Source organism: Oncorhynchus keta, chromosome 20 (assembly GCF_023373465.1).
Source record: "Oncorhynchus keta strain PuntledgeMale-10-30-2019 chromosome 20, Oket_V2, whole genome shotgun sequence".
NCBI lineage: Eukaryota > Metazoa > Chordata > Actinopteri > Salmoniformes > Salmonidae > Oncorhynchus > Oncorhynchus keta.
Genome location: NC_068440.1, coordinates 17,923,466 through 17,949,539, shown reverse-complemented (window position 1 = coordinate 17,949,539; position 26,074 = coordinate 17,923,466). Strand labels below are relative to the sequence as shown.

Genomic DNA, 26,074 nt, shown 5'->3' with positions numbered 1-26,074 from the left:
CTTCTCCTTCTCTTCTTCCTCTCCTTCTCTTCTTCCTCTCCCTCTCCTTCTCTTCTCCTTCTCCTTCCCTTCTTCCTATCCTTCTCTCCTTCTCTTCTTCCTATCCTTCTCTCCTTCTCTTCTTCCTCTCCTTCTCTTCTTCCCTTCTTCCTCTCCTTCTCTCCTTCCCTTCTTCCTCTCCTTCTCTCCTTCTCTCCTTCTCTCCTTCTCTTCTTCCCTTTTCCTTCTCTTCTTCCTCTCCTTCCCTTTTCCTTCTCTCCTTCTCTCCTTCCCTTTTCCTTCTCTTCTTCCCTTTTCCTTCTCTTCTTCCTCTCCTTCCCTTCTTCCTATCCTTCTCTCCTTCTCTTCTTCCTCTCCTTCTCTCCTTCCCTTCTCCTTCTCTTCTTCCTCTCCTTCTCTTCTTCCTCTCCCTCTCCTTCTCTTCTCCTTCTCCTTCTCTTCTCCCTCTCCTTCCCTTCTTCCTATCCTTCTCTCCTTCTCTTCTTCCTCTCCTTCTCTCCTTCCCTTCTCCTTCTCTTCTTCCTCTCCTTCTCTTCTTCCTCTCCCTCTCCTTCTCTTCTCCTTCTCCTTCCCTTCTTCCTATCCTTCTCTCCTTCTCTTCTTCCTATCCTTCTCTCCTTCTCTTCTCCTTCTCCTTCCCTTCTTCCTATCCTTCTCTCCTTCTCTTCTTCCTATCCTTCTCTTCTTCCTCTCCCTCTCCTTCTCTTCTCCTTCTCCTTCCCTTCTTCCTATCCTTCTCTCCTTCTCTTCTTCCTATCCTTCTCTCCTTCTCTTCTTCCTCTCCTTCTCTTCTTCCTCTCCCTCTCCTTCTCTTCTCCTTCTCCTTCCCTTCTTCCTATCCTTCTCTCCTTCTCTTCTTCCTCTCCTTCTCTTCTTCCTCTCCCTCTCCTTCTCTTCTCCTTCTCCTTCCCTTCTTCCTATCCTTCTCTCCTTCTCTTCTTCCTCTCCTTCTCTTCTTCCTCTCCCTCTCCTTCTCTTCTCCTTCTCCTTCCCTTCTTCCTATCCTTCTCTCCTTCTCTTCTTCCTATCCTTCTCTCCTTCTCTTCTCCTTCTCCTTCCCTTCTTCCTATCCTTCTCTCCTTCTCTTCTTCCTATCCTTCTCTTCTTCCTCTCCCTCTCCTTCTCTTCTCCTTCTCCTTCCCTTCTTCCTATCCTTCTCTCCTTCTCTTCTTCCTATCCTTCTCTCCTTCTCTTCTTCCTCTCCTTCTCTTCTTCCTCTCCCTCTCCTTCTCTTCTCCTTCTCCTTCCCTTCTTCCTATCCTTCTCTCCTTCTCTTCTTCCTCTCCTTCTCTTCTTCCTCTCCCTCTCCTTCTCTTCTCCTTCTCCTTCCCTTCTTCCTATCCTTCTCTCCTTCTCTTCTTCCTCTCCTTCTCTTCTTCCTCTCCCTCTCCTTCTCTTCTCCTTCTCCTTCCCTTCTTCCTATCCTTCTCTCCTTCTCTTCTTCCTATCCTTCTCTTCTTCCTCTCCTTCTCTTCTTCCTCTCCCTCTCCTTCTCTTCTCCTTCTCCTTCCCTTCTTCCTATCCTTCTCTCCTTCTCTTCTTCTTATCCTTCTCTCCTTCTCTTCTTCCTCTCCTTCTCTTCTTCCCTTCTTCCTCTCCTTCTCTCCTTCCCTTCTTCCTCTCCTTCTCTCCTTCTCTCCTTCTCTCCTTCTCTCCTTCTCTCCTTCCCTTTTCCTTCTCTTCTTCCCTTTTCCTTCTCTTCTTCCTCTCCTTCTCTCCTTCCCTTCTTCCTATCCTTCTCTCCTTCTCTTCTTCCTCTCCTTTTCTCCTTCCCTTCTCCTTCTCTTCTTCCTCTCCTTCTCTCCTTCCCTTCTCCTTTTCTCCTTCCCTTCTCTCCTTCCCTTCTCCTTCTCTCCTTCCCTTCTCCTTCTTTTCTTCCTCTCCTTCTCTCCTTCCCTTCTCCTTCTCTTCTTCCTCTCCTTCTCTTCTCCCTCTCCTGCTCTTCCTCTCCTTCTCTTCTCCATCTCCTTCCATTAATCTGTGAGCCTCCCAGTCCTTTATTCCCCTTCAAAGAGACAACCGCCGCCCGTGACATCAGTCACAGGAAGTGAATCTTTAGCGTTGACTAATTCCCATCGATCGCCTCCAGACAGGCTTAGCAGAAGAGAGGCAGGCAAGAGAAGAGAGCCATTCCCGCACAGCCCAGTCTGGCTCCTGCTCTCTCTCTCTCCCCCCGCCTACAGAAAGAAAGAAATCCTCTCTCTCCACAATGAACAGATGCAGTCGTCAGCAGCTTTTATCTTCTCCCTCCACTTTTCCACTCCTCCACTCCTCCTCTCCTCCTCTGCTGCTCATTATCAAATAAATGCTACGAATAGAATAGAAAGACACTACCCATTGACAGCACTGACCGTGCATAAGGACACACACACACACACACGCACACGCACACACACACACACACACACACACACACACACACACACACACACACACACACACACACACACACACACACACACACACACACACACACACACACACAGACAGGGCCGACTGCATAATGATTGTTAACTGTGAGAAATGTATGAATAAATAACGTCTGGAGCACGGTGGAAAATCAACTGCTTTTCTCTAGTGTCTAGTCCGACTATATACAGTTGAAGTCTGGAGTTTACATACACCTAGGTTGGAGTCATTAAAACTCTACACAAATTTATTGTTAACAAACTATAGTTTTGGCAAGTCGGTTAGGACATCTACTTTGTGAATGACGAAGTGATTGAAGTAATTTTTCCAACAATTGTTTTCAGACAAATGATTTCACTTTTAATTCACTGTATCACAATTCCAGTGGGTCAGAAGTTTACATACACTAACTTGACTGTGCCTTTAAACAGCTTGGAAAATTCCAGCAAATTATGTCATGGCTTTAGAAGCTTCTGATAGGCTAAATTAAATCATTTGAGTCAATTGGACGTGTACCTGTGGATGTATTTCAAGGCCTATCTTCAAACTACTTGCCTCAGTGCCTCTCTGTCTCCTCGAGATGAATGTACTTTGTGAAAAGTGCAAATCAATCCCAGAACAACAGCAACGGACCTTGTAAATGCTGGAGCAAACAGGTACAAAAGTATCTATATTCACAGTGAAACGAGTCCTATATCGACATAACCTGAAAGGCCGCTCAGTAAGGAAGAAGCCACTGCTCCAAAACTGCCATAAAAAAAGCGAGACTGTGGTTTGCAACTGCACACGGGGACAAATATCGTACTTTTTGGAGAAATGTCCTCTGGTCTGATGAAACAAAAATAGAATTGTTTGGCCATAATTACCATCATTATGTTTGGAGGAAAAGGGGATGGCTTGCAAGCCGAAGAACACCATCCCAACCGTGAAGCTTGGGGGTGGCAGCATCATGTTGTGGGGGTGGCAGCATCATGTTGTGGGGGTACTTTGCTGCAGGAGGGACTGGTGCACTTCACAAAATAGATGGCATCATGAGGTAGGAAAATTATGTGGATATATTGAAGCAACATCTCAAGACATCAGTCAGGAAGTTCAAGCTTGGTCGCGAATGGGTCTTCCAAATGGACAATGACCCCAAGCATACTTCCAAAGTTGTGGCAAAATGGCTTAAGGACAACAAAGTCAAGGTATTGGAGTGGACATCACAACGCCCTGACCTCAATCATATAGAAAATGTATGGTCAGAACTGAAAAGCATGTGCGAGCAAGGAGGCCTACAAACCTGACTCAGTTACACCAGCTCTGTCAGAAGGAATGGGCCAAAATTCACCCAATTTATTGTGGAAGGCTACCTGAAACGTTTGACCCAAGTTAAACGAGTTAAAGGTAATGCTACCAAATACTAATTCAGTGTATGTAAACTTCTCACCCACTGGGAATGTGATGAAAGAAAGAAAAACTGAAAAAAATAATTCTCTCTACTATTATTCTGACATTTCACATTCTTAAAATAAAGTGGTGATCCTAACTGTCCTAAGACAGGGAATTGTTACTCGGATTGAATGTCAGGAATTGTGAAAAACTGAGTTGAAATGTATTTGGCTAAGGTGTATGTAAACTTCCAACTCAACTGTAACTCTGAAGAATGCTCATTTAGAACAATCCCCTGGAACACCCAGGATTAGTATGGACTATTCGTATTCCGTGTAAACCACATCTAATTGAACACCATCCACATGCACAGTATGTAAAACAGAACACTTTGAATTCTAGAAAGCTCCGGAATGCGGAGCCTTAAAATGTGAAAGCAAAAAAAAAGATCACTATATGATGTTACAATGAATTCTCTAAAGAACCTGCCCGTTCCACAGAGTTCTCCACTGAGGATAGAGCTGTAAGAGCTAGAATTTTAAAAAGTCCACTCAGTGAGAAGCAGAAGGGAGAGGTGCAGAAGCCCAACAACCTGTTCCACTCTTGGACATTTACAGACCTTTGGCAGGGAGTGTAAATCAACATGGCTTCCTTGTGGTTTTCAGTTCAGCCTGCACTACAGTACTCTCTGATGAATAGCTAGTTCCTCTGTGTCAAATGTTTATAGCTAGTACCACAATCAAGCAGGTGCAGGGTATGTAGAATATCATGAATAAAACAAGGAAAACACCATTTAAAGAAGACACGGGTCCAGATGATGCTTGATTAAAACTTATCAACAGCTCTTCAAAACACAATATACTATAAGAGCTGTTTCTTTCTTGTACCGAATGAGCTTAGAGTGATTTACGTCCCAATCAAACCTTATTATTGGAAGGTACTGTCAGTGTGGCAGAGGGACTATCTGTCTGTCCGGGATCAGTCTGTCTGGGATCAGTCTGTCTGGAATCTGTCTGTCTGGGATCAGTCTGTCCGGGATCAGTCTGTCTGCAGTGAAAAAATCTCAGGGATTAAGGAGACTCTTCATCTACTACTACTACTACTGCTACTACTACTACTACTACTACTACTACTACTACTACTACTACTACTACCTCTACTACTATAACCACTACTACTACTACTACTATTACTACTATAACCTCTACTACTACTACTACTACTACTACCTCTACTACTATTACTACCTCTACTACTACTACTACTACCTCTACTACTACTACTACTACTACTACCACTACTACTACTACCTCTACTACTACTACTACCTCTACTACTACTACTACTATTACTACTACTACTACCTCTACTACTACTACTACTACTACTACTACTACCACTACTACTACTACTACTACTACCACTACTACTACTACTACTACCTCTACTACTACTACTACTACTACTACTACACTACTACTACTACCTCTACTACTACTACTACTACTACGACTACTACCTCTACTACTACTACTACTACTACTACTACCTCTACTACGACTACTGCCTCTACTACTACTACTACTACTACTACTACTACTACTACTACTACTACTACTACCTCTACTACTACTACTACTACTACTACACTACTACTACTACCTCTACTACTACTACTACTACTACGACTACTACCTCTACTACTACTACTACTACTACTACCTCTACTACTACTACTACTACTACGACTACTACCTCTACTACTACTACTACTACTACTACCTCTACTACTACTACTACTACTACTACCTCTACTACGACTACTGCCTCTACTACTACCTCTACTACTACTACCACTACTACTACTACTACTATCTCTACTACTACTACTACTACCTCTACTACTACTACTACTACTACCTCTACTACTACTACTACTACTACTACTACTACTACTATTACTACCTCTACTACTACTACTACTACTACTACCTCTACTACTACTACTACTACTACTACTACCACTACTACTACTACTACTACTACCACTACTACTACTACTACTACCTCTACTACTACTACTACTACTACCTCTACTACTACTACTACTACTACTACTACTACCTCTACTACTACTACTACTACTACTACTACTACTACTATTACTACCTCTACTACTACTACTACTACTACTACTACCTCTACTACTAATACTACTACTACTACTACTACTACTACTACTACCTCTACTACTACTACTACTACTACTACTACCTCTACTACTACTACTACTACCTCTACTACTACTACTACTACTACCTCTACTACTACTACTACTACTACTACCTCTACTACTACTACTACTACTACCACTACTACTACTACCTCTACTACTACTACTACTACTACTACTACTACTACTACCTCTACTACTACTACTACTACCTCTACTACTACTACTACTACCTCTACTACTACTACTACTACCTCTACTACTACTACTACTACTACCTCTACTACTACTACTACTACTACTACTACTACTACTACTACCTCTACTACTACTACCTCTACTACTACTACTACTACCTCTACTACTACTACTACTACTACTACTACTACTACTACCTCTACTACTACTACTACTACTACTACTACTACTACTACTACTACTACTACTACTACTACTACTACTACCTCTACTACTACTACCTCTACTACTACTACTACTACTACTACTACTACTACTACTACTACTACTACTTCTACTACTACCACTACTACTACTACTACTACTACTACTACTACTACTACTACTACTACTACTACTACCTCTACTACTACTACCTCTACTACTACTACTACTACTACTACCTCTACTACTACTACCTCTACTACTACTACTACTACTACCTCTACTACTACCTCTACTACTACTACTACTACTACTACTACTACTACTACTACTACCTCTACTACTACTACTACTACTACCTCTACTACTACCTCGACTACTACTACTACTACTACTACTACTACTACCACTACTACTACTACTACTACTACTACTACTACTACTACTACTACTACCTCTACTACTACTACCTCTACTACTACTACTACTACCTCTACTACTACTACCTCTACTACTACTACTACCTCTACTACTACTACCTCTACTACTACTACTACTACTACCTCTACTACTACCTCTACTACTACTACTACTACTACTACTACTACTACCACTACTACTACTACTACTACTACTACTACTACTACTACTACTACCTCTACTACTACCTCTACTACTACTACTACTACCTCTACTACTACTACCTCTACTACTACTACTACTACCTCTACTACTACTACTACTACTACCTCTACTACTACCTCTACTACTACTACTACTACTACTACTACCACTACTACTACTACTACTACTACTACTACTACTACTACTACCTCTACTACTACTACTACTACTACTACTACCTCTACTACTACTACCTCTACTACTACTACTACTACTACTACTACTACTACTACTACCTCTACTACTACTACTACTACTACTACTACTACCTCTACTACTACTACTACTACTACTACTACTACTACTACTACTACTACTACCTCTACTACTACTACTACTACTACTACTACTACTACTACCTCTACTACTACTACCTCTACTACTACTACTACTACTACTACTACCACTACTACTACTACTACTACTACTACTACTACTACTACCTCTACTACTACTACCTCTACTACTACTACTACTACTACTACTACTACTACTACTACCTCTACTACTACTACTACTACTACTACTACCTCTACTACTACTACTACCTCTACTACTACTACTACTACTACTACTACTACTACTACCTCTACTACTACTACCTCTACTACTACTACTACTACTACTACTACTACCTCTACTACTACTACTACTACTAATACTACTACTACTACTACTACTACTACTACTACTACTACTACTACTACTACTACTACTACTACTACTACTACTACCTCTACTACTACTACTACTACTACTACTACCTCTACTACTACTACTACTACTACTACTACCTCTACTACTACTACTACTACTACCTCTACTACTACTACTACTACTACTACTACTACTACTACTACCTCTACTACTACTACTACCTCTACTACTACTACTACTACTACCTCTACTACTACTGTTTAACCAGGCATTAAAGAGACTCTTCATCAAGGCTTCTTAAGACCTTATTGTGGGATCAGGGTCAATGTCCAATAAATAGGATTGAGCTGATTGGCCAGAGATCTCTGGTGTCTCACGGCATTGCATTCTCTCCACGAACAACTGTAGCCCGGTCAGTGACCATAGAGTAAAAGATTTCAAGGCAGCACAAACAGATCTGGGACCAGGCTAGAACAGTGGTTATATGTTTCTGCAGTGGACTCCCCACCAGAATCAGGACTGATAACATTGAGATGTGGTATGTCTGTTAAGATATGGCCGTATACTGATTTAAAACCAATGGAAGTTGTGTACTGCTGAACCCTAGCAGTGGAAAACATGTTTTCCTCAGAGAAGAGGTATCAACAGGACAGATCAAGCTACCCATATGTTCAGCCAGGCCGGTCAAGCAGCCTACGCTTGTTTTTTGTTCCCAGGGGTTTACCAATAAAACCCTTTCACCAATTTTGTCACATATCAACGTCATAGTCACTGTTTCCACTCAAAATCGTCATGATCCTACTGATCGACCAATCCGTGTCCTGTCGCTGTGGTGTCGTGGTGAGCCCCAGCTAAGGAGTAGCCCAGATTAAAGCAGGATTAGCCTGGGATTACCCTGGATTACCCAAACTGGATATGGATTACGTATGACTGACAGTTTTGGAGAGTGGTGGGGAGTAGTGTGCGTGTATTGAGGGAGAGTGTGTGTGTGTAGAGGGAGAAAGAGGGAGGGAGGGAGAACGTTCCACTACAATAGTGAAGGTGTAAATTTGGCAGTAGAACATTTTAACAGTATATTTGACCTCTCAGCTTCCCTATCAAATCTAAAAATGGTCCTTCTGTAGCTCAGTTGGTAGAGCATGGCGCTTGTAACGCCAGGGTAGTGGGTTCGATCCCCGGGACCACCCATACACATGGTGTAGAATGTATGCACACATGACTGTAAGTCGCTTTGGATAAAAGCGTCTGCTAAATGGCATATATTATTATATATTATATATTATATTATATTATTATTATATTATTATATATTATTATTATTATTATTATATATAAAAATTTCAAATAGAAAACCGAAGAAAATGAACAACAATGACAAATGGTTTGATGAAGAATGCAAAAATCTAAGAATAAATTGAGAAACCTGTCCAACCAAAAACATAGAGACCCGGAAAACCTGAGTCTACGCCTTCACTATGGTGAATCACTAAAACAATACAGAAATACACTACGGAAAAAGAAGGAACAGCACGTCAGAAATCAGCTCAATGTAATTGAAGAATCCATAGACTCTAACCACTTCTGGGAAAATTGGAAAACACTAAACAAACAACAACGCAAAGAATTATCTATCCTAAATGAGGATGTATGGGTAAACCACTTCTCCAATCTTTTTGGCTCTATAACAAAGAATAAAGAGCAAAAACATATACATGATCAAATACAAATCTTAGAATCAACTATTAAAGACTACCAGAACCCACTGGATTCTCCACTTACCTTGAACGAGTTACAGGACAAAATAAAAACCCTCCAACCCAAAAAGGCCTGTGGTGTTGATGGTATCCTTAATGAAATTATCAAATATATAGACAACATATTCCAATTGGCTATACTAATACTCTTTAACATCATCCTAAACTCTGGCATCTTCCCCAATATTTGGAACCAAGGACTGATCACCCCAATCCACAAATGTGGAGACAAATTTGACCCCAATAACTATCGTGGAATATGTGTCAACAGTAACCTTGGGAAAATCCTCTGCATTATCATTAACAGCAGACTCGTACATTTCCTCAATGAAAACAATGTACTGAGCAAATGTAAAATTGGCTTTTTACCAAATTACCGCACAATAGACCATGTATTCACCCTGCACACCCTAATTGACAACCAAACAAACCAAAACAAAGGCAAAGTCTTATCATGCTTGGTTGATTTCAAAAAAGACTTCGACTCAATTTGGCATGAGGGTCTGCTATACAAATTGATGGAAAGTGGTGTTGGGGGTAAAACATACGACATTATAAAATCCATGTACACACAAAACAAGTGTGCGGTTAAAATGGGCATAAAACACACACATTTCTTCACACAGGGTCGTGGGGTGAGACAGGGATGCAGTTTAAGCCCCACCCTCTTCAACATATATATCAACGAATTGGCACGGGCACTAGAAAGTCTGCAGCACCCGGCCTCACCCTACTAGAATCCAAAATCAAATGTCTACTGTTTGCTGATCATCTGGTGCTTCTGTCACCAACCAAGGAGGGCCTACAGCAGTGCCTAGATCTTCTGCACAGATTCTGTCAGACCTGGGCCCTGACAGTAAATCTCAGTAAGACCAGAATAATGGTGTTCCAAAAAAGGTCCAGTCGCCAGGACCACAAATACAAATTCCATATAGACACTGTTGCCCTAGAGCACACAAAAAACGATACATACCTTGGCCAAAACATCAGCGCCACAGGTAACTTCCACAAAGCTGTGAACGAGCTGAGAGACAAGGCAAGAAGGGCATTCTATGCCATTAAAAGGAACATAAATTTCAACATACCAATTAGGATCTGGCTAAAAATACTTGAATCAATCATAGAGCCCATTACCCTATACGGTTGTGAGGTCTGGGGTCCACTCACCAACCAAGACTTCACAAAATGGGACAAACACCAAATTGAGACTCTGCATGCAGAATTCTGTAGAAATATCCTCTGTGTCCAACGTAGAACACCAAATAATGCATGCAGAGCAGAATTAGGCCGATACCCACTAATTATCAAAATCCAGAAAATAGCTGTTAAATTCTACAACCACCTAGATTCCAAGAATACATGATGAGATGTTACTATCCTTTGTGCAAGCACTTCCAAGAGTTCATGAACAGTGAGCCTGGTGAAATTTGGGTAGCGCATCGTCAGTAGTGTACCTTTGGTTCCTATGGTGTTTCGGCCTTTCACACTATACACCCTCCCCAAAGGCGGCCAGCGACAGGGTGATCAATCCTACGCTTGCGTCCCATTCCCAATTAGTCATAGGAGTTGCCTTGTTGTTGATAGCCAACATCCCATGGGACTATGCATGGCAGGGGCGTCCTCCTCCCTGAGTCAAGCATTGTTGACCGCATACCTCCTGGCCCTCTCACTTCGGGGCCCAGCTGGGGTCTTTCCTCTTCATCCAGAGCCACTGACTGCTGCCTTCTGCCGCCTCCGATACAGATTTGATTGCCGAACGCTGGCTCTGGCCCTTAATTTCCAGGTCTCTAAACAGTCTGGTTGTAGATGTTGCCACAAAACCTCTGCAGCCCACCTCCACTGGTCGGACTTCTGTGATCCAGCCATGATGCCGTGCTTCGGCAGCTAGATCGGCATAGCGCAGATGTTTTCGCTCATAAGCCTCATCTACTGAGTCCTCACAGGGTACTGTGAGCTCAATGATGAAGACCTTCTTGAGCGAACGGGACCAGAGCACCATGTCAGGTCTTAGGGGGGTGGTTGCGATCTCCGGAGGAAACACAAGTTGCCGGCCAATGTCAGCTAGCATTTTCCAGTCGCGGACCAAGCACAGCTGGTCTCGCTCTAATGGTGTAGAGCCGCTCTTCGGTGGTTTAGCCCCTTCGCGGACAAAGGTCGTCCGTAAGGGGTGTGATGCTGCTGGGGGTGGTAGGGAGTTGGTGGCAGCTCGTTTGTCCTCCAGGGCGGACGCAAGGTTTTTAAGGACTTGGTTGTGACGCCAAGTGTCGCGTCCTTGGGTGAGGCTTGTTTTACACCCTGTGAGAATGAGCCTGAGGTTGGCTGGCATGGAACAGAGGGCACAGTCCGGATCTTCAACATACCATTGGTGAAGATTAACTGGTGTTGGAAGGAAGTCATGTGTTGCTCTGATGGAAAAGCTCAACCTCCTCGCTTCCATGGCCCACAGATCCTTCCAGCTGATCTTCCTCTTCTCCACACTGTCCCATCGAGTCCACTGTCCCTGTTTGGCAAGAGAGACTGCCTTGGCCCACCTTGCAGCCTCCTCCTGATGGCGTACTTCCTGCACTACCATCTTCCGCCGCTCTGGTGCAGTGGCCTTACTCCAAGCAGCACGGCTAGTTAGCAAAAGGCCTCCTCTCCCTTGCTGAACATGACCCACAATGTCAGCATGTCTGAGGGCTGCTGTTGCCTCCTGGACTGCTTTTCCTGGCCTCCATTTGCGCCCAGTTGCCAAGGTCGGCGCGTTGTTGCTCACCACTGGGTCTTGAGATTCATTCAGTGTCATCTGGAGCCTGGTTTTTTGCACACTTGAATTCCTCTGTTAGACTGGTGAGGGGCAGCTTGAGGACACCATCTCCATAGAGGCCTATGGTGGTAAGGCATCGAGCCACTTCTTTAAGTAGCCTGTGACTCCTCTTTCCATCTTCTCCACTGTTGAGATTGGAACCTCACACACTGCTAGGGGCCACAACACCCGGAGTAGGAGACCAAACTGCAGACACCAGGCCTTTAACTTTCCAGGTAGCTGGGTGTTGTCGATGGACTGTAGGCTACTACTGATGTCTTTACGCAGCTGTTGCACCTGGTCTTTGTCCTTCAGGCTTGCATCATACCACCTTCCAAGGCTTTTTACCGGCTGCTCAGACACTGTTGGGATTTGGTCATCTCCGATGAAGAACTTCAGGTCAGAGAGTACTCCCTTCACAATCGAGATGCTGCGTGACTTGGATGGTTTAATCTTCATACGGGCCCAGCTGATGTTCTCTTCGAGTTTTCTGAGCAGTCTCCTGGTGCATGGGACAGTGGTGGTCAATGTTGTAATATCATCCATGTAGGCTCTGAGTGGAGGGAGGCGGAAACCAGAGTCGACTCGCTGTCCACCAGCAACCCATTTTGAGGATCTGATGATAACCTCCATTGCCATTATGAATGCCAGGGGAGAAATGGTACATCCCGTCATTATACCTACATTCAGGCACTGCCATGAGGTGGTAAACTCTGAGGTGGTGAAACAGAACTGCAGATCCTGGAAGTACGACTTCACCAGGGTTGTGATGGTGTCCGGCATGTGGAAAAATCTGAAGGCAGACCACAGGAGTTCATGGGGCACAGAGCCAAATGCATTGGCGAGGTCGAGGAAGACTACATGGAGGTCCCTTTTCTCCACCTTGGCCATTTGGATCTGGTGCCAGATCATGCTGGAATGTTCCAAGCAGCCAAAGAACCCTGATATTCTTCCCTTCTGTACAGATGTATCGAGTAACGCATTCCTTTGCAGGTACTCGGACATCCTCTGGGCAATGACCCTAAAGAAGATTTTACCCTCGACATTCAGTAAGGAGATTGGGCGGAATTGACTGATGTTCACTGCATCCTTCTCCTTAGGGATCAGGACCCCGCCTGCCCCACGCCACACTTTGGGTATTATCTTATTTTGCCAAGCTCATAAGCCTCCAGAGGAACCTCAGGACGTCTGGTGTGTTCTTATACACTTTGTATGGGACTCCATTTGGCCCTGGAGCTGATGCTGTTCTTGCCCGTCGAACTGTGTTTTCCACCTCTTTCTATGTCGGAGGGCTGGTCTCAATATGATGTACCGGGGGTTCAATGGGTGGGATATCTGATGGGATGGCCAGATGTTCATGTCGCTTTGGGTAAAAGTTTGTTGTTCTCAGGTGCTCCTCTAGGTCTTTCTTTGTTGTTTTTAGAGCTCCACTTTTTTCCTTCGTGAAGAGACTTTTAAGGAACTTGAAGGGATCTTTATAGAATCGAGTTCTAGTTTGTTCTTTCTTCCTTCTGCATTTCCGTAGGTTCTCTGCTCTACGGAGGGATGCCAACCGGGTTTTGATGTCAGCCTGAAGTGCCTCTATGCCCTCCTTTTCCACTTCTGAGGCCTTCTTCCACTGTTTCTTAAGCTGTCTCCTTTCTTGAACGAGGCGCTTGATTTCTTGTTGCCTCCTGGAAACTGGTGGGGTTGGAACCTTTCTCCCACCTTTTGCCTCTTCCACTCCAAATCTTTCTGTCCCGTAATCATAGATGATGTCCTCCATCCTCTCCAACTTCTTCTCCACTGTGCCTCAAAGTTTCTCGAGGGTCAAGGTAAGGCGCCAGGCCACTTCACATATGGTCTGTGCCCTGGTAGTCTCCTCTCGACTGCAGGTCTGGGAGGCTGGGTGAGTTCCACTCCTGTTGTAGGTTCCACCTCAGTTGCTACTTTGGTGCTTGAGTTTACGTCCTCCATGACAGTGGTACCTAAAAGGAAGCGATTCCCAAACCTTCCATAACAAAGCCATCACCTACAGAGAGATGAACCTGGAGAAGATTCCCCTAAGCAAGCTGGTCCTGGGGCTCTGTTCACAAACACAAATACATCCCACAGAGCCCCAGGACAGCAGCACAATTAGACCCAACCAAATCATGAGAAAACAAAAAGATAATTACTTGACATATTGGAAAGAATTAACAAAAAAACAGAGCAAACTAGAATGCTATTTGGCCCTAAACAGAGAGTACACAATGGCAGAATACCTGACCACTGTAACTGACCCAAACTTAAGGAAAGCTTTGACTATGTACAGACTTAGTGAGCATAGTCTTGCTATTGAGAAAGGCCGCCGTAGGCAGACATTCTCAAGAGAAGACAGGCTATGTGCTCACTGCCCACAACATGAGGTGGAAACTGAGCTGCACTTCCTAACCTCCTGCCCAATGTATGACCATATTAGAGAGACATATTTCCCTCAGATTACACAGAACCACAAAGAATTCGAAAACAAATCCAATTTTGATAAACTCCCATATCTACTGGGTGAAATTCCACAGTGTGCCATCACATCAGCAGGATTTGTGACCTGTTGCCACAAGAATAGGGCAACCAGTGAAGAACAAACACCATTGCAAATTCAACCCATATTTATGCTTATTTATTTTCCCTTGTGTACTTTAACCATTTGTACATTGTTACAACACTATATATATATATATATATATATATAATATGACATTTGTAATGTCTTTATTGTTTTGAAACTTCTGTATGTGTAATGTTTACTGTACATTTTTATTGTTTATTTCACTTTTGTATATTATCTACCTCACTTGCTTTGGCAATGTTAACACATGCCAATAAAGCCCCTTGAATTGAATTGAATTGAGACCTCCGAGCGTGGTGAGTCTGGGTCAGACTCAGTTTCTATTTATACTCCAGACTACACGTGAGTTGCAGCAATGTTTGCCATCACACACACACACACACACACACACACACACACACACACACACACACACACACACACACACACACACACACACACACACACACACACACACACACACACACACACACACACACACAGCAGCAGTGCTCGTCACTTACTGTGCTATCTGTCACACTCAATCTCTCCCAGTGTGTGTGTGTGTGTGTGTGTGCGTACGTACGTGCGTGTGTCTGTGAGCGTGTGTTTATATGTGTGTGTGTGCTTGTGTCACACTCAATCTCTCCCAGCCAAGGCTTCTCAGCTTCATGACAGAATATCTTTGTGACAAGTTAACATAGAGACTAGTGTTAATACTGTATGTCAGTGAGACATGACAAGGTGGTTGAACGCCCCAAAAATGTGCATTCTGGTTGTGCAGGACAGTGTTAACCCCAATGGACAAGTGCTTAGCTTTTTTATTTATGTGCAAATCAAACCCCCTTGTAAGGAAAATATAATTGATGTTCTATTCATATATGTTCACTGTAGGTCCCAGTACTCCTAGTAAGGTAACAACAGTGATAGTGTTGGTAGTGGTAATATGTTCTACCACACTTGACTTGCTAATCAGTGAGGCTGACTGTTCCACATAGGTAGCTATAGGTCGCTAGGTAGTGAGGAGTGGTGATTGCTGCTGATTGAGGCTCCCTGGTGGATAGGAACACAAATCTGTCAGATTCAGATAAAAGCCTGTTTGGAGTAGCTGGCTTCCCTGCCTGCAGCATCATCAAACAGCATCTGACTGCCACGCACGCACACACTCACGTACGCTCGCACACACTCACGTACGCTCGCACACACTCACGTACGCTCGCACACACTCACGTACGCTCACACACACTCACACAAGCAACACACTTCATCTCTCTCTGTCTCTCTCTACTCCCTCTCTGGTTAGGTTTACTCTGTTGCCATGGTTACGCCCAGCTGGAGCCCACCTTTGTGTGAGGAACCTGTCAGGGCTTCTCTCTCAGATCACCTGATGTGGGTCGATCTCGCGTTGGCCTCGCTCACTACACCGTCATTCAATTTGCCTTTGATTAAGTCTAACAATACTCGCTGTATGAAGTGTATACCACCACCGCATCTCTACATCTGTCTGTGTGTGTGTGTGTGTCTGTGGAAATGCATCTGGCTATTACGTCAGTGTATGCTCATAACTGCTCATGTATTTTGTCAGCTTTGCCTTTTCTGCTGAGGACCCCTCTGAGGGTCGGAAAGGACATACAGTGCCTTGTGTAAGTCTACACACCCCTTGCACAGTCTTCAAATGTTACTGCCTTGCTACAATATATCCATGGGGTGTCCGGCATTGCCATCAGCTGTTGAGGAAATGCTTCCTTTGAAATCAATGAAAGCTGCTTCAATGCCTGTGTTGAGCTCGCATTGCGTCTCGTCCAATGGCAGCTTCCAAGGTTAAATTCTCGATGGCTGACTTGCGCGTTCATTCTATCTTGTGAATTTAAATAATGAGAAATAAAGTTTATTTTGGTTGCATATGGCCTTGACTATACACCACTGGTTATTGTACTAAGATGTATGAAGTCAAGAATCTACTACTACTAGCTAACTAGCTACATTGACTAGCTAGGTTCCCAATGTAAACAAAAGCAACTTGTGAAATTGGAGGATAATTTAGTACAACCACTACCAACAATTTAATGAGCACTGGACCAAAGCTATTGTACTTACACATAAACAATGAATATGGAACAGTATGAAAACTAGAATATAGACCTCTTCCCCTCTCCTCTCCGCTCTTCCCCTCTCCTCTCCTCTCTTCCCCTCTCCTCTCAGCTCTTCCCCTCTCCTCTCCGCTCTTCCCCTCTCCTCTCCGCTCTTCTCATCTCCTCTCCGCTCTTCCCCTCTCATCTCCGCTCTTCCCGTCTCCGCTCTTCCCCTCTCCTCTCCGCTCTTCCCCTCTCATCTCCGCTCTTCCCCTCTCATCTCCGCTCTTCCCCTCTCCTCTCCGCTCTTCCCCTCTCCTCTCCGCTCTTCCCCTCTCATCTCCGCTCTTCCCCTCTCCTCTCCGCTCTTCCCCTCTCCTCTCCGCTCTTCCCCTCTCCTCTCCGCTCTTCCCCTCTCATCTCCGCCCTTCCCCTCTCCTCTCCGCTCTTCTCATCTCCTCTCTTCCCCTCTCCCTTCCGATCTTCCCCTCTCCTCCCCGCTCTTCCCCTCTCCTCTCCGCTCTTCCCTTCTCCTCTCCGCTCTTCCCCTCTCCTCTCCGCACTTCCCCTCTCCTCTCCGCTCTTCCCTTCTCCTCTCCGCTCTTCCCCTCTCCTCTCCACTCTTCCCCTCTCCTCTCCACTCTTCCCCTCTCCTCTCCGCTCTTCCCCTCTCCTCTCCGCTCTTCCCCTCTCCTCTCCACTCTTCCCCTCTCCTCTCCACTCTTCCCCTCTCCTCTCCGCTCTTCCCCTCTCATCTCCACTCTTCCCCTCTCATCTCCGCTCTTCCCCTCTTCTCTCCGCTCTTCCCCTCTCCTCTCCGCTCTTCCCCTCTCCTCTCCGCTCTTCCCCTCTCATCTCCACCCTTCCCCTCCCATCTCCGCTCTTCCCCTCTCCTCTCCGCTCTTCCCCTCTCATCTCCGCTCTTCCCCTCTCCTCTCCGCTCTTCCCCTCTCATCTCTGCGCTTCCCCTCTCCTCTCTTCCCCTCTCCTCTCCGCTCTTCCCCTCTCATCTCTGCTCTTCCCCTCTCCGCTCTTCCCCACTCATCTCCGCTCTTCCCCTCTCATCTCTGCTCTTCCCCTCTCCGCTCTTCCCCTCTCCTCTCTGCTCTTCCCCTCTCATCTCTACTCTTCCCCTCTCATCTCTACTCTTCCCCTCTCCTCTCCGCTCTTCCCCTCTCATCTCTACTCTTCCCCTCTCCTCTCTGCTCTTCCCCTCTCATCTCTACTCTTCCCCTCTCCTCTCTGCTCTTCCCCTCTCATCTCTACTCTTCCCCTCTCCTCTCTGCTCTTCCCCTCTCATCTCTACTCTTCCCCTCTCATCTCTGCCCTTCCCCTCTCCTCTCCGCTCTTCCCCTCTCCTCTCCGCTCTTCCCCTCTCCGCTCTTCCCTTCTCATCTCCACTCTTCCCCTCTCCTCTCCGCTCTTCCCCTCTCATCTCCACTCTTCCCCTTTCATCTCCACTCTTCCCCTCTCCTCTCCACTCTTCCCCTCTCCTCTCCGCGCTTCCCCTCTCCTCTCCGCTCTTCCCCTCTCCTCTCCACTCTTCCCCTCTCCTCTCCACTCTTCCCCTCTCCTCTCCGCTCTTCCCCTCTCATCTCCACTCTTCCCGTCTCCTCTCCGCTCTTCCCCTCTCATCTCCACTCTTCCCCTCTCCTCTCCGCTCTTCCCCTCTCCTCGCTTCCCTTCTCCTCTCCGCTCTTCCCCTCTCCTCTCCGCTCTTCCCCTCTCCTCTCCACTCTTCCCCTCTCCTCTCCGCTCTTCCCCTCTCATCTCCGCTCTTCCCCTCTCCTCTCCACTCTTCCCCTCTCCTCTCCGCTCTTCCCCTCTCATCTCCTCTCTTCCCTTCTCCTCTCCGCTCTTCCCGTCTCCTCTCCGCTCTTCCCCTCTCATCTCCACTCTTCCCCTCTCCTCTCCGCTCTTCCCCTCTCCTCTCCGCTCTTCCCCTCTCCTCTCCACTCTTCCCCTCTCCTCTCCGCTCTTCCCCTCTCATCTCCGCTCTTCCCCTCTCCTCTCCACTCTTCCCCTCTCCTCTCCGCTCTTCCCCTCTCATCTCCTCTCTTCCCTTCTCCTCTCCGCTCTTCCCCTCTCCTCTCCGCTCTTCCCCTCTCCTCTCCACTCTTCCCCTCTCCTCTCCGCTCTTCCCCTCTTCTCTCAAGCAACGCAATGTGTATAGTGGAACTGAAGAGTTAAAATCACATCTTAAAATGGATTACATTTGTTCCTACTGATGTACACAACCTATTCCATAGTTCCAAAGTGAAAGAAAAATGATAGAATATTATCCAAATTAAGAAATAACAAAAATCCAACCCAGAGATTAATACTTGGTGGAAGCACCTTTGTCAGCCATTAGAGCTGTGAAACACTTGGAATAAGATTCTATCAACTTGCACAATTCAGAAGACAGATGCAGCGTTTCCACAAACTTTTATTTGGGCTCTGCTCCTTTCCCCAGTCCCTGCCGGTGACAAGCATACCCATAACATGATGATTTCCCCAGTCCCTGCCGGTGACAAGCATACCCATAACATGATTTCCCCAGTCCCTGCCGGTGACAAGCATACCCATAACATGATGCTTTCCCCAGTCCCTGCCGGTGACAAGCATACCCATAACATGATGCTTTCCCCAGTCCCTGCCGGTGACAAGCATACCCATAACATGATGATTTCCCCAGTCCCTGCCGGTGACAAGCATACCCATAACATGATTTCCCCAGTCCCTGCCGGTGACAAGCATACCCATAACATGATGATTTCCCCAATCCCTGCCGGTGACAAGCATAGCCATAACATGATTTCCCCAGTCCCTGCCGGTGACAAGCATACCCATAACATGATTTCCCCAGTCCCTGCCGGTGACAAGCATACCCATAACATGATGATTTCCCCAGTCCCTGCCGGTGACAAGCATACCCATAACATGATGATTTCCCCAGTCCCTGCCGGTGACAAGTATACCCATAACATGATTTCCCCAGTCCCTGCCGGTGACAAGCATACCCATAACATGATGATTTCCCCAGTCCCTGCCGGTGACAAGCATACCCATAACATGATGATTTCCCCAGTCCCTGACGGTGACAAGCATACCCATAACATGATGATTTCCCCAGTCCCTGACGGTGACAAGCATACCCATAACATGATGATTTTCCCCCAGTCCCTGCCGGTGACAAGCATACCCATAACATGATGATTTCCCCAGTCCCTGACGGTGACAAGCATACCCATAACAAGATGATTTCCCCAGTCCCTGACGGTGACAAGCATACCCATAACATGATGATTTTCCCCCAGTCCCTGCCGGTGACAAGCATACCCATAACATGATGCTGCCGCCACAATACTTGAAAATACAAAGGGATCAACAACACTGTATTCATTCCACATTACTGACCTGTATGATGAAGTGAAAAGAATAAAGCCTGTTTTCAAAAATCCACTCCAAATGACCCATTCGGTTTTCAGCAAGGCTGTCAACTAATACTGCAAGACACAGCACAGCAAAGAAATGCACTTTTTAGCCTCAATGAAAGGCTTGAGTTAAATCCAGTACAGTTAAATCCAGTACAGTTAAATCCAGTACAGTTAAATCCAGTACAACAAAACACAAAGTATCATGTTATGGATATGCCGGTCACTGGGGAGTTTGCTAAATAAATAGAAAATAGAACATAGAATAGAAAGGAGCAAAGCCCAGGTAAAAAGTGACAGGAAAATCTGCCTCAGTCTTCTGAAACGCTAAGCCTGAGATAGATGTGTATTTTTTCGGGGGACAAATATATATATATTTGTTACGTCAAAGACACACTAGAATGGCTCTCCAATAGATGTTGTGTGTTCCTGAGTGGTCCAGCCTTACATCTGCTTGAAAATCAGAGACAATGTTTGAATGTTGCTGTCCATCAATGACTCCCACCCAAATGCATCGAGCTTGAGCAATTTTGACAAAAACTATTGATAACTGTTTCCCCAAGAGTTGTGCAAAGTTGGAAGAATCTCATTCCAAATGAGTCACAGCTGTAATGGCTGGGTGTGAAGATGTACACAATCAAGACATCATTTAAAAAAAAAACATTTTTTAAATTAATTTGGAAATGTTTCTGTATTTTTTCTTTAACTTTGAAAATGTGGAGTAGGTTGTGTACATCTTTAAGAACAAATCTAATGTGTTCTCTTTTGAAATGTAATTTTAAAGCAGCAAAATGTGAAGACTGTGCAAGGGGTGTGTCGGCTTTCACTGGTGACTGTAAATACCTATCTCTTATCCCATTTCCAATCCTCTGTAAAAAGACTGGAGTCAAGGCAGCATGTTGTCAGTGGTGGATTGGTGGATGGGGTAAATTATAGGTAGGACCCAGCATTGATTTGCAACCCACTTAGCTGCTGCATCTTCCTGGAGATGCTTTGTGAGATCGGCAGGAAACTATTATCTTTTGTTCAGGTGTTTTGCTTTTCACACAATACCAACCATGGACAAAAAAACGAAGAGACGTAGCTAATCTGTTTAGTCGGAAGGGAGTCCAATTTGGCAAGGTCCCACTGTTAGAAACCCTCGTTTAGGGTTAGGAGGGGAACATATACACTGACAGACACTATATGGATTCCACAGGGAGGTGGGTGGTAAGGAGACTCTTGAATATAGATTTGCATTACATTTGTTTCTGGGTATTTGGTTGCTGTTCCATGTGAATGGGCTGGATGGGGAATGGAAATTGTGTCACCAGAGAGGTGACGAGAAAATAGATACAATTGGTGGATGGATATATATACTGTAGGTGGAGAGAATGAGAGATGGCGCAATCAGGAAACCGCGGGGAGAGAGAAGAATCGTAAAGGAGAGCAGCAAAATAGGACAGGAGACAGAGGAGAGAATGATTGAGAGAATGAAGATAGAGAATAGGATGAGATGAGGAGACATGTTAGCTACATGTTAGCTACAAACCAGGTGGGGAAATAGATAGAATGATAGAAGAGAGGAGAAAAGATGCAGACAGTAAGGGAAACATGAGAACATTAGATGAGAGAGAAAGGGACACAGGGGATACATTAAAGTATATGGCAATGATAAAGATCAATCACACATACAGTAGGCTACTTAACTTGGCCAGCTGAAGAACATGGCAATGATATGAGCATGACAGTGATGCTTGGCCACAGATACAGTAAAGTACTACGCTTGGCTAGCTCAGACGATCTCTACTCCCGCTAAGCTTCTCCTGCAGGCTGGTTTAGATCTCATCAGGGCCTGTATTCAAAAAACATCTCAGAGTAGGATTACTGCTGATATCCAGGTTGGCTTCAACTTCAAATACTGCTATAGAGCTGTAGATTAGCTACATAGCAGACACTCAGACGAAACCCAGATTTTAAGACATATAGGGTCTGTTCCAATATGCACACTAGCATGCCACTTGAGTGATGAAGTAAGTAGTAAGTAAGTATGGATATTGGAACACAGCCGTAGGGAAGCATCACGTCTTACTTTACATACTGTATCTCTTCCTAGTAGATCTAGCCCCTTATTAAATGAGGTTACCCAGAGGCAGACATAATATCCACACAGCTACAGTTATTATCACAGCCCATGTTGCTGGTTCTGGACTCCTTCTTTCTTTCTTCCTTTCTTTCTTTCTTTCTTTCTTTCTTTCTTTCTTTCTTTCTTTCTTTCTTTCTTTCTTTCTTTCTTTCCTTCTTTCTTTCTTTCTCTCTCTCTCTCTCTCTCTCTCTCTCTCTCTCTCTCTCTCTCTCTCTCTCTCTCTCTCTCTCTCTCTCTCTCTCTCTCTCTTTCTCTCTCTTTCTCTCTCTCTCTCTCTTTCTCTTTCTCTCTCCCTCCATCTCCCTTTCTCTCTCCCTCCATCTCCCTTTCTCTCTCTCTCTCTCTCTCTCTCTCTCTCTCTCTCTCTCTCTCTCTCTCTCTCTCTCTCTCTCTCTCTCTCTCTCTCTCTCTCTCTCTCTCTCTCTCTCACTCTCCCTCTCCCTCTCCCTCCATCTCCCTTTCTCTTAACCATAATATTCACACAGCTATAATCACTGCCCCTGGTACTGTTTATAGGATCATGGTTTATAAGGAGGTTAAACAGGCATGACTCTCTGTCTCCTCCCTCTATCTCTCCTTTCTCCTTTCTCCTCCTCTTTCTCTCTCTCTCTCCCCCCCGTTTTGGTACTCTTCCAGATCTACATTATCTGCCAAATGACTCTGCCAAATCTCCCTCTCCCGTCTCCTTCTCTCTCCTTCAGCCTCCTGGCTAGATCTCAGGGTTTCATATTTGGAGGCCTTGCGATCAATACAGCGTGTTGGTGATTGGGTTGCCACGCGTGATACATTTCTGTAACCTTGGTGATGGTTTGGTGTGGAGTCTCTGGCTGAAACCCTCCCTGTATTTTGGCTCAGTGAGAGAAAGGAAAAGGAGAGGAGAGAGGGCAGAGGAGAGAAGAGGATGGGATGGGGAGGAGGATGGGGAGGAGAGAGGAAAGGAAGTAAAAGGAGATGAGAGGAGAGGAGTGGAATGAGAGGAGTGTAGAGGAGAGGAGTGGAGTGGAGTGGAGTAGAGAGGAGAGGAGGGAAGAGCTACTGATTGGCTATAGCTCTGAGACACTTCGCTGCTCCCTGCGCTCCTTATTCTGTCCTCCATCCCTCTCTTTTTACTTCTCGCTCAGGTGAAATAGTTTGGTGGTGATTTCAAATGATTGTGTGTTTTAAAAATGTGATAATTTCACCCTAAATGTTCTCTTGGGTGTTAATGTTTATCTCCCCTCTCTTTCTCCCTCTCTCTTTCCCCTGCTCTCCCTGTCTCTCCCTCTCTTTCCTTCCCATCTATATCTACTCCAGAACTCCATCCGCCACAACCTGTCCCTCCACACTCGGTTCATCCGTGTCCAAAATGAGGGGACAGGGAAGAGTTCCTGGTGGATGCTGAACCCAGAGGGGGGGAAGATGGGTAAGGGACCCCGGCGACGCGCTGCTTCCATCGACTGCCCCAACGGCACCAAGATCCTGAAGAGTAAAGGACGAGCCAGGGGGAAGAGGACTGGAGCTGGAGCTGGGAGTGGAGCTGTTGGTCGGGGCAGGCGGCAGGGTTATGGTCTGGGTCAGGGGGCTCGGCCGGGGATGCATCAGGGGTCTCCAGAGCATGGTAGTCCTGCAGGGAAGGGAGGAGTAGGGGTGGGAGGAGAGGAGTACGATGCCTGGACGGATCTCCACTCCCGGACCTCCTCCTCAGCATCGACGCTCAGCGGCTGCCTGTCTCCCATCCTGGCCGAGGCTGAGCCAGATGAGCCAGAGGAGGGAGGTCTGTCCTGCTCCACTTCCCCACGTCTCTATCCCAGCCCTACTTCCACTCGCTCCCCTGCCCTGGGCACTGGGGGGCACTGCCCTGGAACCTCAATGGAGCTACCCCAACTCACTGACCTGACTGGAGCTATCAGCCTGGATGAAGGCTACCCCCACCCCCAGAACCACCCTCAGACCCAGCCTCGTAATGGCTACCCCAGCCCCTACGGCTCCAGCCCCAAGGAGGAAGGCTCCTACTGTGGCCCCGTCTATGGGCAGCCATCCCTGGGCATGCTGCGGCTCCACGCCCCCATGCCCATGCAGACCATCCAGGAGAACAAGCCAGCCAGCTTCCAGCGCCCCCTGAGGGCCTACTCAGAGAACAATGCCCTGCAGAGCCTGCTGACCGGAGGGCCTGGAGGTCCTCAGTACTGCAGTAAGGACATGGTCACACTGGGAGGGCAAGGAGGGGAGTCACACACGCTCCTGACCCAGGTAACCAATCAGAGTCGCAGCAGTCACAATCATAGCCATAGCAACCATAATCATAATAACCATGAGCACGGACACAATCCAGGCCCACACAATGGTCACGGCTCAGTTCATGACCAGAACCCCAGCGGTCATCATCAGAATGGTCACCACAATCACGGTCACCCCAACCTGGACTACAACCATAGCCACAAACATCACCTCAGCCCAGGAACTGACTACAACCATAGTCACAGCCACAAACTGAACCCAAGCCATGACCACACTCCCGGTCCAATCAGGGTCACCACCACGGTCACCTCCAGGGTGGACCTAGACCTCCAGCCGTCCAGGCTCTTTCTCCTAGAGTCAACACAGATATCCTGCAGCCCTACAGCCTCAAAACCCCCACCCCAACCCCTAGCCACTATGGCCCCCTCACCCCCCATCTCCCCACCACCAATCCCCCGTCCCTGCCCCCCAACCCCGCCTCAGTTCTTGACATACCCCAGGACCCCTGCCTCCGCCTGGCCTCCGCCCCGGCCCCTCACCCCCACCCCCGCCACCAGCCATACCCCGGTACCACCTACCACCAGGGTATAACCATGACCGACTCCTGGCATGGCTACTACCACCACACCCTCCACCCCTCCCAGAACTACCATGGACACCTCCACCACAGCACTCACCAACCCAACCGCATGGCTCCAGACCTGGATGTAAACGTAGACATTCTCCCCAGCAGCCTAGACTGTGACGTGGAGTCCATCCTCCTCAATGACTTTATGGACACAGAGGGGATGGGGATGGACTTCAACTTTGACGGCTCCCTGTCTCAAGGAGTGGGCATGGGCATGAGCATAGCGGCTTTCGCCGGAGCGCCCCAGGGACATCACAGTCAGAACTGGGTGCCTGGGTGAAGGGGATTGGGAAGCCCAAGGGCCAATCAGGACACAGCAGAAAGGCTTTCACCCACAAGGCTGAGCTGCAGGGGTCAGAGGTCAGGGATCAGGGTCAGAACGTACCCTTGGACTGACTGACTGATTGACTGTGATGCTTAATGCTACAAGACAAAAGAACTGAATATGTATTGTCATGTTGTTTCCTGAGGGTCCCTTTACAATCTCTATTCTCTCTCTTCCTCTCTCTCCCTGTTCCTTATTTCCTTTCTCTGATCCTCTCTCTGTGCTCTCTCTCATTCCCTCTGCACCCGTTCTCTCTACTCCCTCTCCCCCTCTATCTCCGTGTGCCTCCGGTCGCTCCTGTGATGGAGTAGCACCACAGCACCCTGCCAGCTCTGTGTTATACCCCTGGTTCATGTTCTTCAGTTGGTCTGCTATACTGTATCACGCACTTTACATCCATCGCTTTCAAAACAGATGCAGTATAACAAAG

At 46.4% G+C, this 26,074-nt stretch overlaps 1 protein-coding gene across 1 annotated transcript in view; it reads left to right on the top strand.

Annotated features, from left to right (window-relative positions):
- Positions 1-25,599, top strand: part of LOC118399487 (forkhead box protein O6) — a 61,194-nt gene extending 35,595 nt beyond the window's left edge. Inside the window, 2 exon segments of the mRNA XM_035795606.2 lie at positions 23,768-24,988; positions 24,991-25,599. Of these exon segments, the coding sequence (XP_035651499.2) occupies positions 23,768-24,988; positions 24,991-25,599 (1,830 nt within the window).
- The last annotated feature ends 475 nt before the right edge of the window (positions 25,600-26,074 follow it).